General features: G+C 41.6%; 1 protein-coding gene across 2 annotated transcripts in view; it reads right to left on the reverse strand.

The window, feature by feature from the left end:
* Nucleotides 1-2,200: 2,200 nt before the first annotated feature.
* Nucleotides 2,201-17,338, reverse strand: part of PARL (presenilin associated rhomboid like) — a 52,330-nt gene continuing 37,192 nt past the window's right edge. The window contains exons 8-10 of one of the 2 annotated variants that reach the window (XM_039242343.1): nucleotides 6,506-6,607; nucleotides 6,269-6,366; nucleotides 2,201-2,528 (exon numbers count right to left, since the gene is read on the reverse strand). In XM_039242343.1, coding sequence (XP_039098274.1) covers nucleotides 2,417-2,528; nucleotides 6,269-6,366; nucleotides 6,506-6,607 — 312 coding nt within the window. In that variant the 3' untranslated portion in view covers nucleotides 2,201-2,416. The remainder of the gene's footprint in view (nucleotides 2,529-6,268; nucleotides 6,367-6,505; nucleotides 6,608-17,338) is intronic. The other variant, XM_039242344.1, reaches the window with a different exon arrangement.

Genomic DNA, 17,338 nt, shown 5'->3' on the forward strand with positions numbered 1-17,338 from the left:
ATTTCATCCTGCAGGAAAAAGAAAAAAAAAATAGGTAGCTCTTTTTATTCCTTCGTTCATCACACAACAAAGAGCACTTCTATGTGCCTGGAATAACGCTGACCCGACCCCCCCCTCGCCCCCCGGAGGTTTAGTGTAGCAGGGCAACAACAGAACTGGATTCAGCCAAGTGGAAAGAGGGCAGGGAGGCCGGCCTCGTCACTTGTGATGAGGGACATTGGGTCAGGGTGGAAATGCAGGGTAGGGGGTTGGGAGGTTCAGCAAAAGGCAGGAGAGGTGAGGCCGGGAGAGCCTCAGGAGCCACACTTAAAGCTTTTCATGGGGGACAAATGGGAAGGACAGAAGTGTTTTAGCACTGTGCGGCCAGATGGAGACGCACAAGGAAATTTTAGAGACCGGCTGGAGAAAAGTCTCAACAGTCCAGATTAGAGACAAGGGGCTGAACTAAGGCGCAAGCACTGGGAATGGAAGGGGCATGGGAAGAAGAGATGACGGAAGGAAATCTAGAATGGCTCCCATGTCTCTGGCTTCCAGTTGGTGAGACTGCCCATTAAAGCCAGGACTGAGACCTGAGGTGCCTGAGCAGTGGGGCCCCAGCACCTGAAACCATACCTGGCACGCAGCGGATGCACGTACTGAGGAGAGGTGGTCCGTGGGCCTGGAGCTCAGAAGACAGCTCATGAAGAAAACTGAAGGCCAGGGAAGTGCAGGGAGAGGAGAGCTGCATTCCTGGGGATACCACACTTACCGGACCAGTAGGGGAGGCACAGCCCAAGAGGCACTGGAGCCAGGCGAGCATGGCCTTGGGGTGCTCACATGTCAGCAGAGAAGCCAAAATGAGGAAACACCCTAGTGGGCCAAGAGCAGAGACCACTGCCAAAGCCGCAGACACTAAGACTGGCACTTCCAGAGCTGGGCTCTGACCTTCACAACACTGCTCTGGGAGAAAATGGCACTTAGGCTGTTCAAATGCTCTAGCATTGAGGTATCTTATACACAGAGAAGTGACTTAAAGGATTTGACCTTCTCAGTGTTGCTTCCCTAACCATCACAAAGCAGGAAGAGACAGGTCTTCATGACCTGTGCGCCTAGTCTGCCCACAGCAAGACATAAATTTCATTTTGGACTCCATATAGAATGTCCATGTGATCTCAGCCTCCCATCCCAACTCTGAAAAATGCTTCTTGCCTCATCTGTAGGTCACAGGGTTGCTGGCGTCATATATTCAGAAATGTCAAAGCACAGCAGTGTGACCCTGCGCAGCTCCCACACACGGCCACTCTGGTTCCTTACTGGCAAAATGAGGGTTGGGTAAAAAAACAACTCTCTCCTGGAAGTGATATTAGAAGAGAATCCTTTCTGCCTGGTAATAACCAGCACTTCATACTAGAGAAGAATCTGGGGAAAAAACATAAAAGAATCGCCAAATCCTGGACAATTCTGACGTGCGGACACATGCTGCCATTCAGCTCTCAAAATCATGCGAGGCGGGCACGACTCACGCCTTTCCTTAAAGCCCGACGCTCCATGCCCAGCACCACACAAGACAGATGGCTGTGCTCCTCTCCTGTGCAAGGTCGAGATTTCATATCACCTTTTGAGGCCAGTGAAAGACTGAAAACTCCCCTGTAAATCTTCTCAGCAAATACTTTTAAATTCAAAAGGCATTTCCTAGAAGTAATTTTCAATCAGAGGGCAGTAAGAGTTCTACTATAGAGAAGCTGTTCCGATGACCACTATCTTTCAGTAAGATGTTCAAAGAAAGTAGGTTTTCAAACCTAAGATGCAGTTAGGCTCAGATTCAAGTCTGAATTTATCCAAGATAGTTCCTTCTAACTCTTAATTTAGCTACAATTTTAACCTAGAAAGCAAAGCCTAAAAATAGCTTTGTGTATATGCCACTCACTACCAGAAAACATTACCTTTCTTGGGAAAATTTAGAAAATACTACAGCTGTTGTTTCAGACCAAGCCAGACAGAAGATACTTTTTTTTTTTTTTTAAACCTGTTGACCAAGCAAAGAAAGGGGTAGGTGAGTAAGCAGAGATGAAAGAAGGCCAAAGCACAAACACAGGCATTTCTGAGGATCAGGTCTTTCCCTGTGCCCTCCCGCCAAGTTCACGACTCAAACTATGTCAAATGTAAGCACAGCAAAGATTCCGGGGCAGTGTTAGCACTCTCCAAAGGGACATACACCCTCTGTTTACAAACTAGAGATATAAACCTTTATTTCACAACTTTGTCATAATTCACTTTCTAGTAAGACATGTGTTGAGGACAGTTTAAAATACTGGGAAAGACAGATGCTGAGTGTCTTCCAGGCAGGAGCAAAGACGTGTTCACTCCAGGGCCGACGTGTTCCTGGGGCTCTCCAGGCAGCATGGGCCACACACACCAGTATCATCCAACCCCAGTTTTACTTGGAGCCACCTCCTTTTTTGGGGCCGTTAGTCCTCATTTCGTGCCAAATTTTCACTAGAGGCTCCCTGTTCTTCCAAATGAGTTCATGACCATAAGTAATATACCATCTGGAGAAAAAAAAAACAAACCAGGTTCAACATTCAGAGTATGACATACAAATGTTAAGTACAATGACAAGTTGACATTTAAAAAACAATGTCACTATCATTTACCATCTTATTAAAATAGGTAATGAGTTTATTTGATGGCAATCAATGATTTATCTTTAATATGGAACATGTAAAAGGTCAAAGTGGGATGGGTCTATGTGTGACACACTACCTTTGATTCACCACTGCAATTAAGCCTCACCTCCTTTCAAAAAAAGCAACTGGTTCAGGGGCTAACAGCTTTTAAGTGGTTGATCAAGGACTCACCTGAAGGTCAGATGAATTCTAAAACTGGACTCTTGCTTCTACATGAAGTGTACGAAATGTCAGAATTAGAGTTCACTAATGATGGTTTTAATGCTTTTAAGTTTACTTGCTTCTCATCACCTTCCACCTGGCTACACGAAGGGTCATCTCCTGATCCAAATTCTGCCCACCTCTTAAAATATAGTCCCAATCCCCATACTGATGTTAAAAACTGCCTACACAGCAGCCTGTGAGGCACCAACAGGTTTAGTAACGTAACTTGCCCAGCCCAAACAACGAGGGACCACCAGAACTGAGACGACAATGTAAATCTGCCTCTGAAAGCTATGCCCCGACCACTGCCGCAGCGTCCAGGGGGCGCCCTGCCCTGACCACCGTTGCAGCATCCAGGGAGCATCTGCTCTAAGTTCAAGGACACACAACTGAGTGACCAATGAGAAGGACCTGCCGTTAGAAGCCCAGGGGCCTAGGTACTGCAAGACCAGAAGCTCTACCTGGGAGGAAGCACAGGCTAGAAGCATAACTCAGGAGAATCTACCTCGTCGTCTCCTAGGCTAGTGGAAAGCTGAGGGCTTCCTGAAGGAGGTGGGGCTGATGTGGAATGGCTGTTTTTGAAAGCTACAATGACTGAAACCTTTATTTCTGCCCTGTTTTGCCCAGATTTCATGTTCCCTGAGGCAGAGACCAGATTGTGTTGATATCTGCATCTCCGCAGACACATGACTAAAAAAATGCTCTATTTAAATGGCTTAGATTAGTATCAGAATAGCAGTTCAATGTTTCGATTTTTTTAATGTTCTGAGTATGTTTATTATGGAGTACCTGAATCTTAATATTCACCAAATATAGTCAAAATATGAACATGAAAATGGTCACCATTAAAACTTTGAAAAACAGGGGCGCCTGGGTGGCTTAGTCGGTTAGGCATCCGACTTCCGCTCAGGTCATGATCTCATGGTTTGTGGGTTCGAGCCTCGCGTCGGGCTCTGTGCTGACAGCCAGCTCAGAGCCTGGAGCCTGTTTCAGATTCTGTATCTCCCTCTCTCTCTGACCCTCCCCTGCTCACGCTGTCTCTCTCTCTCCTAGAAATAAATAAAACATTAAAAAAATTAAAAAAAAAAAAAACTTTGAAAAACAAAGGAAAAAAAGACCTGTAACAGTCATGTTACAAAATTCTTTCAGACTTAATCAAATTCAGTGTGAAACTTAGAACAAAAGAAAAAGGATCACCTAAGATTCAAATGCAATTGTAAAACTCTTGCAAGAAATGAAATCATTTGTCAGGAACTCTCCATTAATAAAGTATCTTCCCAAATCTCTGTAACCCACTTATTTCAAGCATAGAGTCAAATACTTTAATATTACAGGTAAACTATTTTGATCCTACTTGGAAGTTCAAATATAATTGGTCATTTGGCTAAATTAAAATTAGGAAAACACTTTAAAATGACTGAATTCTGGGGCGCCTGGGTGGCTCAGTCGGTTAAGCGTCTGACTTTGGCTAAGGTCATCATCTCACTGTTCGTGGGTTCGAGCCCCGTGTCGGGCTCTGTGCTGACAGCTAGCTCAGAGCCTGGAGCCCGTTTCAGATTCTGTGTCTCCCTCTCTCTCTGACCCTCCCCTGCTCAAGCTGTCTCTCTCTCCCTCAGAAATGAATAAAACATTAAAAAAAATTTTTTTTTAATTTTAAATAAATAAAATGACCAAATTCTAAGTTTGTTTTTGCTTTTCTTTTTCATTTTGCAGCAGCCTCACAGCCTAGTGCTCACTCTGAAACTCCGCTCTGCAAGGACCAGCTGTGTGACCTCGATCAGTTCCTTTCTTCAAAGCAGTTCCCTTTCTGTAAAATGGAACTCCTCACAGGACTTCAGAGTATTAAGTCAGGACTTAGCTTGGGCTCACAGCAAATAGCCAATGGATGTAGCTATTATTACAAAAGCATAAGGTGAAGACCTTAACATCTGGTGAGGGAAACAGAGTCAAGGAAACATGCAGGAAGAAACTAACGGAATCTTTACCATTATTAAGGATTTCTAAATCCTTTGCTTTATAAGTCTAGTTAAAGATGTCAAAAAAGATGAATTCTGGATATGACTGAGATCTAGTAAATGAAAGGAGCTGGAATTAGAAACAGCAAAGAGAAAGGATTCCTTTGCCTTTCAGATTGTGGACTTTAAAATACATTTGATCCAATTATTGTCAGAATGGAAAAGGTCATCTAATTATAGTTCAGAAGAATAAAAACCTGCTGGGGAGGAAATCCTTTAAGTATACATGGGAGGATCCAGAGAGATAAATGTAGAGTTCATAAAACAGAACCCTTTTTCCTAACTCTTTATGTTTCTCATACTGTAATACCAGGTCAGTTTCTACTATTTATAATGTGCTGTTAAAGCTAGAGCTCGCATATGCTATTCTTTAATCATCACTGAAAATTATAAATGGCATAATGGCATTTAGTTCCACCGCCTACTGGGCAAAACTGCTCCACTTAGAATAGATTTTTTCCTTTTTCTCTTGTTTTAAATTAAAGAACTTCAGTTTTCTATTGTCATGAAAGAAGGTAAAAAGCAAGTACCGGCAAAAGGCAACATTTACACAGGAAAAGATGGTCTATCAGGGAAGCCAGTGTATCAGATAGACAATTACTATCCTGGTCAGATGGGCCCCCAGGAGTCCTGAGCAAGTTCTGTGATAGTCACTCCAGCACTACTAGGTTTTAGGCAAAAGTCCATGGTCTGAAGCACAAATGGAAGATCCGTGAACACAAAGCGACTGTACTCAATCTGGTGTAACGGGATAGGAAGGGCTTTGGATCTGAGCTTAACAGGGATCAGCTCTGTTCCCAGCTGTTTGACCTGGGGAAGACCACTTCTGGGCCTGTGTCCCATCAGTAAAATGAAAGTAGTAACACTAGATATAAACCACTAGCTGAGATGAGCCCGCCATGTAACAGGTGCCTAGTAAGTGGTCAACACTAGCTTATGATCCCTGGCCTCTACTCGTTCAGAGGGCACACAGCTACACACTTGCTACAGGCAGAGTGACAGGCAGGTGAGTGATGGAAGGAGAGAGGAGGCCTGTGGGGAAAGGAGAGGACAGGACACACCAGCAGCTGGGGAATGGTCTCCAAGCAGGGCTAGGAATCCTGGCTGCTCACGAGTTGGGGTGACCTGAGGTTAAGGGCCAAGTAAAGGCACAGTCTCTCTACAAACAACTGAGGCTGGGGCAGGATCAATCCTCTCTCCTCCCATCTCACAAGGTGAAAGTGGGCAAGGCCAAAGCAAACCATGTTGAAGTTTTCTCACCCTCTCAACCTGGCCTGCCCCTGCTTCCATCGCAGAGTTAACTGCCTTGCTCTGCCTTCCTAAAATGAGGGGATGGAGAGTACCTAAGGAGGCAGTGTAGCAATCAGTTATATTCAAACTTACATTCCAAAGAGAGCTCCCCCAAGATGTGCTGCATGATCAAAAAATTTCCATCCCAGGATCATTCCTGCTGTATCCATGGCAATAATGGCTTTTAGGGCCTGAAAGTCAGCAAAAGAGAATAGAACTGGTACAACTTTGATTCCTTCAGCATTGACATTTCTAATTTAAGGGCAAGAATTCAGTGAATGTAAAAATATCACCACTGTCCCCTGCACTTTACTTCATAAAAATACTCACATTCCCTGCTGTGAATGTGAACATTGGAAGGAAGATAATGGCAAGCCTCCCATCTGGGATCTTCGTGCACACAGCAGCAAGGACGGTCATGATAGCGCCTGACTACGAATGAACACACGTGAAAATGTCAAACTCTGAACGTGCAACCGTTTAGTGACTACAATCTAAAGTAGCAAAGCTTTTTCCTGAGAGTTTATAAGTCACACATTTCTAGGTGAACACAAAGCTTAAAAGCTTTTCAGTTTAACTCAAGTATAAAATATCAGGCAAAGGGGTTCCAGTCCATTGCACACTTAACAACCTGGAAAGAACGAGATGTGTAGTGAACAGCATGTGAATGCTTAATGAACTTCAGGGACAATGTTAAGCACGATTATGCATGATTTAATAACTATGAAAGAAATTCTCAAATTCCCACAAAGCAAAGCCATTTCAACCAGAGTGTGCACACCTGAATTTGCCCAAAGAAACCCACACGTGGAATTTCTTCCATGTAGAACGCTTTATCTTAAAAAAAAAAAAAAAAAAAAAAAAATCTCATGAAATTTGCATCCTACTTCATAATAAAACTAAGCATTTTCTTTAAAACCTTTGAGCAAATGCTCTGCTCCAGGAAAGCATGCCGTGTGTCTCATGGCTCCGCAAGACCCATCCCTCACAGCATCCTCCCAGGGACACACATGCACCTGCCTGAGAAACACTTCCTCCAACCACCTCAGATGAGACCATAAAAACCTCTGTCAGGGTACCTTGCTGGCCAGCTGGTAGAACATGCAACTCTTGATCTTGGGCTTATGATTTCAAGCCCCACATGGGGCCTACAGCTTACTTAAAAAAATATATAGGGGCAACCTGGTGACTGTCAATTAACCTGATGACTGTCTTGATTTTGGCTCTCATTGTGATCTCATGGTTTGTGGGTTTGAGCCCCATGTTGGGCTATGCGCTGGCAGTGCAGAGCCTGCTTGGGATTCTCTCTCTGCCCCTCCCTCACTCGCTCTCTCTCAAAATAAACATGAAAAAAATCTAAATGTCACAACCTTATGATCATCCATTTATTATAGCTGAAATTATAATGATTATTAAAGTACTATTTATTTAGAGACGAACAGTGAGAGAAGGGTGGAGACAAAAAGAGGGAGAGAATCCTAAGCAGGCTCCAGTCAGTGCGGAACCTGACACAGGGCTTGAACTCACAAATCATGAGATCATGACCTGAGCCAAAATCAAGAGTGGTACGCTTAAACAACAGAGACACCCAGGTGCCCCCTGGCTGTATTTTTTAAAAATCATGGGTTTTTCCATGATGCTCCATAGTCTTCATAAGCTAAATGTATAATTGCTAACAAATAATGCTAATTTAAACTCTCTTAATGTTAGACATGTTCCCACTTCTAGATGGTAGAATACTTGAAAAATTAGACCATTATCCCTAGTTAATATTAAATCTTACAATAATCATTCATCCAAATACTTGAGGCCTACTTTGTATCAGGCACTATGTAAATGTTGGGGATACAGAGAGGAACGAAACCCGCATCTTTTCCTTAATGGAGCTTACAGAGGAGAAGTTAACAACAAAACAAAATCAGCTATGATGGTAAAGCAGGGCATGCTCTGGCAGCACATAGAAGGGAGAGCTGACAGAAGCTGAGGCTTCATAAGGACATCATGTTTTGTATGAAAGGGTCACCAGGCACTGTAGAAGGGGAGATGAGAAGTATTCCAAGCAGAAAACCAAGTTGAACCAAGCCTGTGTGTGGCTAGAGACAAGTGGGAGAGCAAAGGGAGGCTGGTGCTTTAACTACATTTGTCTGCTGCCAAAATTCTCAGTTCTTAGTCACTTAATAAAAATAAGAAAACTGAGGCACCTGGGTGGCTCAGTCAGTTGAGTGCCACCTTCGGCTCATGTCATATCATGGTTTATGGGTTGAAGCCTCACAGCAGGCTCTATGCTGACAGCTCAGAGTCTGGAGCCTGCTTTGGATTCTGTGTTTCCCTCTCTCTGTCCCTCCCCTGTTCATGCTCTCTCTCAAAAATAAAATAAAAAACATTATGGGCGCCTGGGTGGCTCAGTCAGTTAAGCATCCAACTTCAGCTAAGGTCATGATCTTGTGTTCTCTAAGTTCAAGACCCACACTGGGCTCTGTGCTGACAGCTTGGAGCCTACAGCCTGCCCCTCCCCCAATGGTGCTCTCTCAAAAATAAAATGTAAACAACAACAACAACAACAAAACAAAAAAACCTCCAGGGTACCTGGCTGGCTCAGTCAGTGGAATGTGTAACTCTCGATCTTAGGGTTGTCAGTTCAAGCCCCAAGTTGGGTGTACAGATTACTTAAAAATAAAATCTTTAGGGGGCACCTGGGTGGCTCAGTCAGTTAGAGTCCCAACTCCTGGTTTTGGCTCAGATCATGGATCTCGTGGTTCGTGGGTTCAAGCCCCACACAGGACTCTGCACTGACAATGCAGAGCTTGCTTGGGATTCTCTCTTACACTCTGTCTCTCCCCACTTCTCTACCCCGCCCCCAAAATAAATAATAAAACCTTAAAAATAGTAATAATAGAACTTCCATGAGGGCCATTCTACACAATATCTTCCCACTATTCTTCAAAAGTTTCAAGGTCATGAAAGACAAAGACTGAAAAAGCATCACAGACTGGAGGATACTGAAAAGACGTGATAATTAAATGCAATGTAGTATCCTAGAACAAAACAAAGAACATCAAGGAAAAACGGGAAATCCAAATACAGTCTACAGTTTAGTAGTCCTATATTGGGGCGCCTGGGTGGCTCAGTCAGTTGAGCATCCAACTCTTCAATTCAGCTCAGGTCTTGATTACAGGGTTGAGGGAGAGCCCCATGTCAGCTCCACACTAAGCGTGGAGTCTGCTTAAAATTCTTTCTCTCCCTCTGCCCCTCTCCCCTGCTTATTCACTCTTTCTCTAAAATAAAAACTAAAAAAAAGGGCTATACCAATGTTAATCTCCTAAGTTAGATAAGTTATGGTTATAGAAGACATTTAACATTAGGGAAAACAAATGAGATGTACTGTACCAACGATCACAGCATTGTTACATTCACCACTGTAACAACAATAACAGCAAAAACTGAGTCAAGCTACAATAATCAATGGATGCTATTTCAGGGGGGTAAGGGGGGTTGATGATCAAGAGATCACAACACTTAGTAAATCACAAACTATCTTCTCACACACTACGCATTAATTTTAAAAGGTAAAGGAAAGCAGTAACTTTATAGTAGAGAAGCTGGATAACAACCAGACCACAACTGGACATTACTGCCTCCCACTGTGGTACCTAGGACATAAGCCCACTCATGTAGCATTCCAACTAAAAACACACAGTAAGAATCTCATCATGAGGAAACAGACACACCCAATAGATGACCATACTATAAAATAACTGGCCTGTATTGTTCAAAACTGTTAATGCTATGAAAAATTTTAAAAAGCTGACCAAAGGCAACAAAAGCAAAAACAGACAAGTGGGACTACATCAAACTCCTAAGCTTCTGCACAGCAAAGGAAACCATCAACAAAATGAAAAGGCAACCTACCAAATGGGAGAAAATATTTGCAAATCCTATCTAATAAGGGATTAATTTCTGATATATATAAAGAGCTCCTATAACTCAAAAGCAAAAAAACACAATCCAATTTAAAATGGGCAGAAAAAAATCACCTTTTTCCAAAGACATCCAGATGGCCAACAGACACATGAAAAGATGCCAACATCACTAATCATCAGGGAAATAAAGACCACCACCTCACCTCTGCTAGAATGGCTACTATCGAAAAGAAAATAACAAATGTTGGTGGGGATGTGGAGAAAAGGAAACCCGTGAATATAAAGTGGTGTAGCCACTACAGAAAACAGATTGAGGGTTTCTCAAAAACTTAAAAGGAGCATTAACATGAACCACCAATTCCACTTCTGGGTATTTATCCAAAGACACTAACTAAAAAAGGTAAATATATCCCCATGTTCGTTGCAGAGTTATTTACAATAGTCAAAATATAGAGAGGCGCCTCAGTCAGTTAAACGTCCGACTTCGGTTCAGGTCATGATCTCACGGTTCGTGGGTTCGAGCCCCGCGTTGGGCTCTGTGCTGACAGCTAGCTAGGAGCCTGGAGCCTGCTTCAGATTCTGTATCTCCCTCTCTCTCAGACCTTCCCCTGCTCACGCTGTCTCTCTCTCTCTCTCTCAGAAATAAAACTTTTAAAAAATATTTAAATTAAAAAAATATGGAAACAACCAAAGTGTCCAACAATGGATAAACAGATAAAGGAATATTATTCAGCCATAAAAACGTAAGGAAATCTTGCCATCTGTGACAACATGGACAGACCCTGAAGGCATTATGCTAAGTGAAATAAGTCAGGGAAAGACAAATACTGTATGATCTCACTTGTGTACAGAATCTTAAAAAAAACAAAAACAAAAACAAAAAAAGCCAGCCCATGTATGGAGACAACAGACTGGTGGTTGCAGAGTCGGGGGTGGAGAGGCCAAAACGGGTTAAAGGGGTCAAAAGGTGGAAACTTCCAATTATAAAATAGATAAGCCAGAGATGCAATGTACAGCATGGTGCCCATAGTTAAACAGTGATATGTGAAAGCTAAGAGAATAGATCTTTAATGGTCTTATCACAAGGAAAAAAATTTTTGTAACTATACATGGTGACAGACTTACTGGTAACTAAGTTAACTAGACTACCTCAGGTGATCACTTTGCAATATACACAAATATCGAATCATTGTGTTGTATACCTGAAACTAATACAATGTTATGGCAACCATGGAACTTATTTATTTGTTTTAAATGTTTTATTTATTTCTGGAGAGAAAGACAGCATGAGCAGGGGAGGGTCAGAGAGAGAGGTAGACAGAGAGGCAGGCACCCCCACAGGAGTTTTTATAAGAGTTAAAACTAGAAACAACCCACATTAAAAAAATATATATATAGAGTGGTGCCTGGGTGGTTCAGTCAGTTGAGCATCCGACTTCGGCTCAGGTCATGATCTCACGGTTCATGGGTTCGAGCCCCGCGTCGGGCTCTGTGCTGACAGCTAGCTCAGAGCCTAAAGCCTGTTTCGGATTCTGTGTCTCCCTCTCTCTGAGCCTCCTCTGCTCATGCAGTCAGTCGGTCTCTGTCTCTCTCTCAGAAATAAACATTAAAATTTTTTTAAAAAGAACAAAAAACTAGAAACAACCCAAGGTCCATTGGGTGAACAGATATACATATTCTGGCATATCCATACAATGGAATATTATTCACTCATACAAAAGAATAGAATGATACACACAACTTCCTAGATGAATTTCAAAATAAATTCAGAGTAAATGAAGCCAGAACAATAACAAATAGGAGTATATGGTGGATGATTCCATTAATATTAAATTCTAGGAACTAAGTACAAATGAAATTATCATGACAGAAAGTAGAGAAGCTGCTGCCCAGTAAGGGGGTGAGAAGCAGGAAGGAGGGACAGAGGACCGAGGAACACCCACTTTCAGGGATGACGACTATGTTCATTATCTTGATTCTGAGGATACATGGGTATCCACATGTCAAAGCTTTCCAAATTATAAACTTTATTTTTTATTATTTTTTTAATGTTGTATTTATTTCTAGGAGAGAGAGAGAGAGAGACAGCGTGAGCAGGGGAGGGTCAGAGAGAGAGGGAGTCACAGACTCTGAAATAGGCTCCAGGCTCTGAGCTGGCAGTCAGCACAGGGCCTGACGCGGGGCTCGAACCCACGAACCGCGAGATCATGACCTAAGCGAAAGTCGGACGCTTAACCGACCAAGCCACCCAGGCGCCCCTAAACTTTATTTTTTAAATGTCTCTCTCCCTCTCCCTCTCTTCTGCTCCCCTGCTCATGCTCGCTCCCTCTCTCAAAACTAATTCTAAGTAGGATGTTAAAAAAGACACCTCAAGAGAAGAATGGTTTTTTATAAAAGGTGTCCTATAACTGATTACCCCTATAAATTAAAGGTCCCTAAATTTTTATACTAAAAATGCTATTTCTGGAAAAAAAAAAAAAAAAGCATGTCTTTATTTTTTAGTGTTTATTTATTTGGTGGGGGGGAGGCAGAAAGAGGGAGAGAGAGAGGATCTCAATGCACAGCCCAACAAGAAGCTCAATCCTAGGACTGTAAGATCGTGACCTGAGCAGAAATCAATGGTTAGACCTCAACTGGCTGAGCCATCCAGGCACCCCTAGCATCCACGTCTCTTAACCACTGTTTGTACGAAGGGTTGCTTCAAAACACAGGATTATGTGACATTTTAGTAATTGCTAATACTTTAAAAGTGTTAAAGAGTCCCAGGGATCCCAGATATCCCAAATCCCTAATACACAGTTGCGAAGTGACCCAAATAGGGAAACTAGCTCAGGATGCATTCCCAGGAATGGGCTGGGGTAACTGCAGGATGGAAAGACAGCACGAGTATCCCTTGGAAGGAAAACCAAAGATCTCAGTGACAGTAAGTGGACAAAAAAACCTCAAAACAAAACAAAAAAAAACCCACCTAGTGCTCTCTATGTTAACTAACCTGGATTTAAATTTATAAATAGAAATATTTAAACATAATATTTTTTAAAAAACCCTAGTGCTTGGGCTGAAAAAGTGCAAAGAGCAACAAGGAAACAATAACCTCAACTGTATAGTAAAGGTGGGTGTTGGTGGTACCTGCAATTATGCAGTGGGGTTAGGGGTCAGAATTCTATCTTATTTTTTTCATTTTTAAGTAGTTCTATACCCAATGTGGGGCTCAAACTCACAACCTGAGATCAAGAGTCACATGGTTCACCAACTGAGCCAGTCAAATGCTCCCAGAATTCTATCTTCTATATTTAAGATCAACTGTCTATTATATACAGGACCACACTAGCTTTTTTATAAGTCTAACTGTTACATACAAGGTTCTTCCAAAATCCTGCCTTCCCTTAACAGGGAGATTACTGGTCATATGGAAACACATATATGCACATACACAGCCTCCATAATTTGTTCACCTTTCCCTGGTTCCCTACTCCAAGTCCTAAATGGGTTCACAGTAAATTTCCAGGCTATCAGAAGCACCTCAGAAGACTGCTGGCTTATTTCCCCACAAAACTTGCTGGGTCATGGTACAACATGTTATACTGGCCATATCTGTATTTATTCTGAAAGATCTGTTCTGCCTGGAACATCAACATCTGCCCCCCAAAACTATCAGCATATGCTGTATTAAGCACAGTAGAGGTCACTGTCACTAAGAATTGTAAAGTTGGAGTGAACGGTAGCTCATCACCTTCCAGGCTTTATTGCATATGAGCAACTCTAGTATCCTAGGTTTATTTGAGTTTATTTATCAAAACCTAAAAATGTCAATTCAATGAAACTCTAAGCGAATCAAGCTGAAACCTTATTTTCTGAAAGGAAAAAAACCAATGAAATTACACTTTCCCCCAAATGAGGCCAACAGAATTACTTGATGTGAAAGAAGAACATTGAAATTCTATGAGGTGCCTCTAGATTACTTCTCCATAGATGATTACTATTCTTCATCTAAAGTGCTCGTTATAGATATTTTAGTATGAAAGAAAATTCTCATTACTGTGCATTTCCGTGGAAAGCCAGTTTCTCTATATCTTATTGTTCTTACACATTAAAGATCGAAGGAAGTTCCACTGTCCATCTAGAAATTTCTCAAAGTGACCTTTACCTACACAAATATAAACATTTATGTATCTGAATAAATCCCAACTTCCTTTTTTGACAAATGTTTGGGCCTACCTCCATGCACAGATTATTTTTTTCTTCCCTTCTCTCCTTCCTTCCCTCATTTTTATTTATTTATTTTGACAGAGAGATTGCAGAAGGGGCAGAAAGAGGGACAGATAATCCCAGGCAGCCTCCACACCAGCAGCACAGAGCCCAACGCAGGGCTCAAACTCACAAACCACAAGATCATGACCTGAGTCAAAATCGAACACTTAACTGATGAAGCCCTTCTTCTTTCTTTTTCAGTTTTTATTTTGAGAGAGAGAGAGAGAGAGAGAAAGACAGAGAGAATATCTAAACTTAGCATGGAGCCTGACATCCATGGCATGGAGCCAGAAATCAAGAGTCTGCTGCTCAACCAACTGAGCTACCCAAACACCCCTATTTTTTTATTTTTTATTTTTTACTTTTTCTAGTCAGGGGCATTTACGAATACAGTGAACACGAACCATTTCTCCTCAGAAATATTTCACATTCATATATATTTTAGGTACAATTTCAGATATCAGAAACCCCAACTCACATAGACTTTAGAGATCTGCCTCCTTGGTTACAGGTGAAGATCTTTTATTCTCCACTAACAATTTATGTACACTGGTTATGTACTTACAGTCAATATATGCATATAATTTTACTTATTTCATAAGTAACCAATTTTCATAAACAATTTTCTATATCTATATAATCTTTGTATCATATTGTTTACATGTATGATTTTTTTTGCACCATGAATTTTAAATGAATTTGCTCTAAAGGGCTTTGTTCTTCCACAAGTTAAGGACAGCCAAAAACCTTGGCACTACTTGTAGAACAAATAGAAGATGACTCTGAAAGGCTTAGAAAGAAAAGCAGAGCAGCTAGGAACCTTGAGATCCAGGGAATGACACACTGGTGAATCCTCTGGGTTTTCTTTTGGCCTCATACTGCTCAGTCTTGGCTCTGGAGAAGCTCATCACCTGGAAATCCCCAAAATCCCTATGAACTCAGATACAATAGGTCTATTCCCCAAGCCCCAAAATGTTCTCTAGCCAAAGGACCAAGAAAGGGTAGCCTAAAAAGACAGTCAGCTTTTAGATAATAACCAATCTACTCCAGCCACACAACAGAAAAGGCTGTGGCCCAATCCTTGTCAACAAAGGCTGAATGGAGAGCTGAGACTTCTACCCTTGCAGACTCCAACGAGGCAGCTGACAGGGTAGGGTCAGTGACAGTCACGCGGAACAAGGCACCCTGTTCCTCCTAGCCAGGAGAGTTCTACAAAGGAGACTGAACTTCCAGAACTCCAAAGTCCTGCCCCCTGGTAACCAGAGCTCTTGTCCCTTATGTGTCAAAGGAGGCTGCGTAAAGAACCTGGGCTTTCACCTTGCCAGTAATGGTCAACCTTCCCCTCGTTAGAGCAGTGTCAGGGGCAGTCTCATGAACAGATGTAAGGAAGATTCAAAATCTCAATATCCAAAATGTCCAGGTTTCATTTAAAAATCACTCAACATACCAAGAACCAGAAAACCTCAACTTGAATGAGGAAAGACAACAGACACCAACAAGATGACACAGAGATATTAAAACTGCGTGACACATATTTTAAAGCAGCCATCATAAAAATGCTTTAATAAGCAGTTACAAACATGCTTGAAACAAGTGAAAAAAACAGCACAGAAACAGAAAGCCTCCAAGAAACAGAAGATACCAAGAACAATGTAAACTTTACAACTGAAAAATACAATAACCTAAATAAAAATACTCAATAAATAGGCCCAAGCAGAACTGAAAGGACAAAGAAAATAATCAGTGAACTTGAAACACAGTAGCAATTATCCAATCTGGACTACAGAAAGACAGGGACCCTAGAGATTATACTAACATCATGTCATCATTGTTCCAAAGAGAAAGGTGAGGCTGAAAAAGCATTCAAAGAAATAACAGGTGAAATTTTCCCCAAAGACATAAACCTCTAGTTTCACGAAGCTGAGAAAACTCCAAACAAGATCAACATAAGGAAATTGGTGACAACAGGGTCACACTTCTGAAAACTAAAGACAAAGCAAAAAATCTTCAGGGATCACCACCACCTTACCTATAGGGGAAAAGCTATATACATATTTTTTTAATGTTTATTTGCGTGTGTGTGTGTGTGTATGAGAGAGAGAGAGAGAGAGAGAGAGAGAGAGAGAGAGAGAGAGAGAGAGAAGGGGGGAGGGGCAGAGAGAGGGAGAAACAATCCGAAGCAGGCTCCAGGCTCTTAGCTGTCAGCACAGAGCCCGATGGGGGCAGTGAGATCATGACTTGAACTGAAGTCCAGCTATTTGAACAACAAAGAATTTCTCTTCAGAGACTATAGAAGCCAAAAAGAAACGGCACAACATTTTTCAAGTGCCAAGAGGTCAGTCTGGAATCTTTTATCCGGTGAAAATATCCTTTAGAAATGAAGGGGAAATCAAGACATTATCAAAGAAAAACTTAAAGAGAATTTGTCATACCTACCTAAAAGAATGGCTAAAGAAAATCCTCTAAACAAAAAGGAAATGACAGAAGACTCTTAGAACATCAAGAAAGAACAATGGACAAAAAAGAAGAAAAATTATGCATAAATACAATAGTTTTTTTCCCTCCCTTGGAATTTTCGAAATGATGTTTAATGGTTGAAGCATAAATGGTAATAACAGTGGCCAATATTCTAAATGCATGCAGTGGAAATATTTAGACAGTTATATACTATAATTTGGGGAGGACATAGGGATGAAAAGGGAGGTAAGGTTCACCTCAAACTGGTAAAATGACACTCCCACCAGTAGACTGTGATAACTGAAGTACAGATAGTGGAGCAGCTACTAAGAAAGTTATACAAGAGTTATACTCCCAACACTACAGATAAATGAAAATGGAATTCCAAATGAATCCATTCTAGTGAACATTTTATTTTACTTCCAATGCTATAATTAGATACTAAAGATCCTTTCCCGACTTAGAAAATTCACTTTAAGAATAGGTTAAATCAGTGATACTTAAATCAATGAAGTTACAGTAAGCAAGTTACCAT

This window comes from Hyaena hyaena, unplaced genomic scaffold (genome assembly GCF_003009895.1).
Source record: "Hyaena hyaena isolate Hyena2069 unplaced genomic scaffold, ASM300989v1 scaffold_213, whole genome shotgun sequence".
NCBI classification, from domain to species: Eukaryota; Metazoa; Chordata; class Mammalia; order Carnivora; family Hyaenidae; genus Hyaena; species Hyaena hyaena.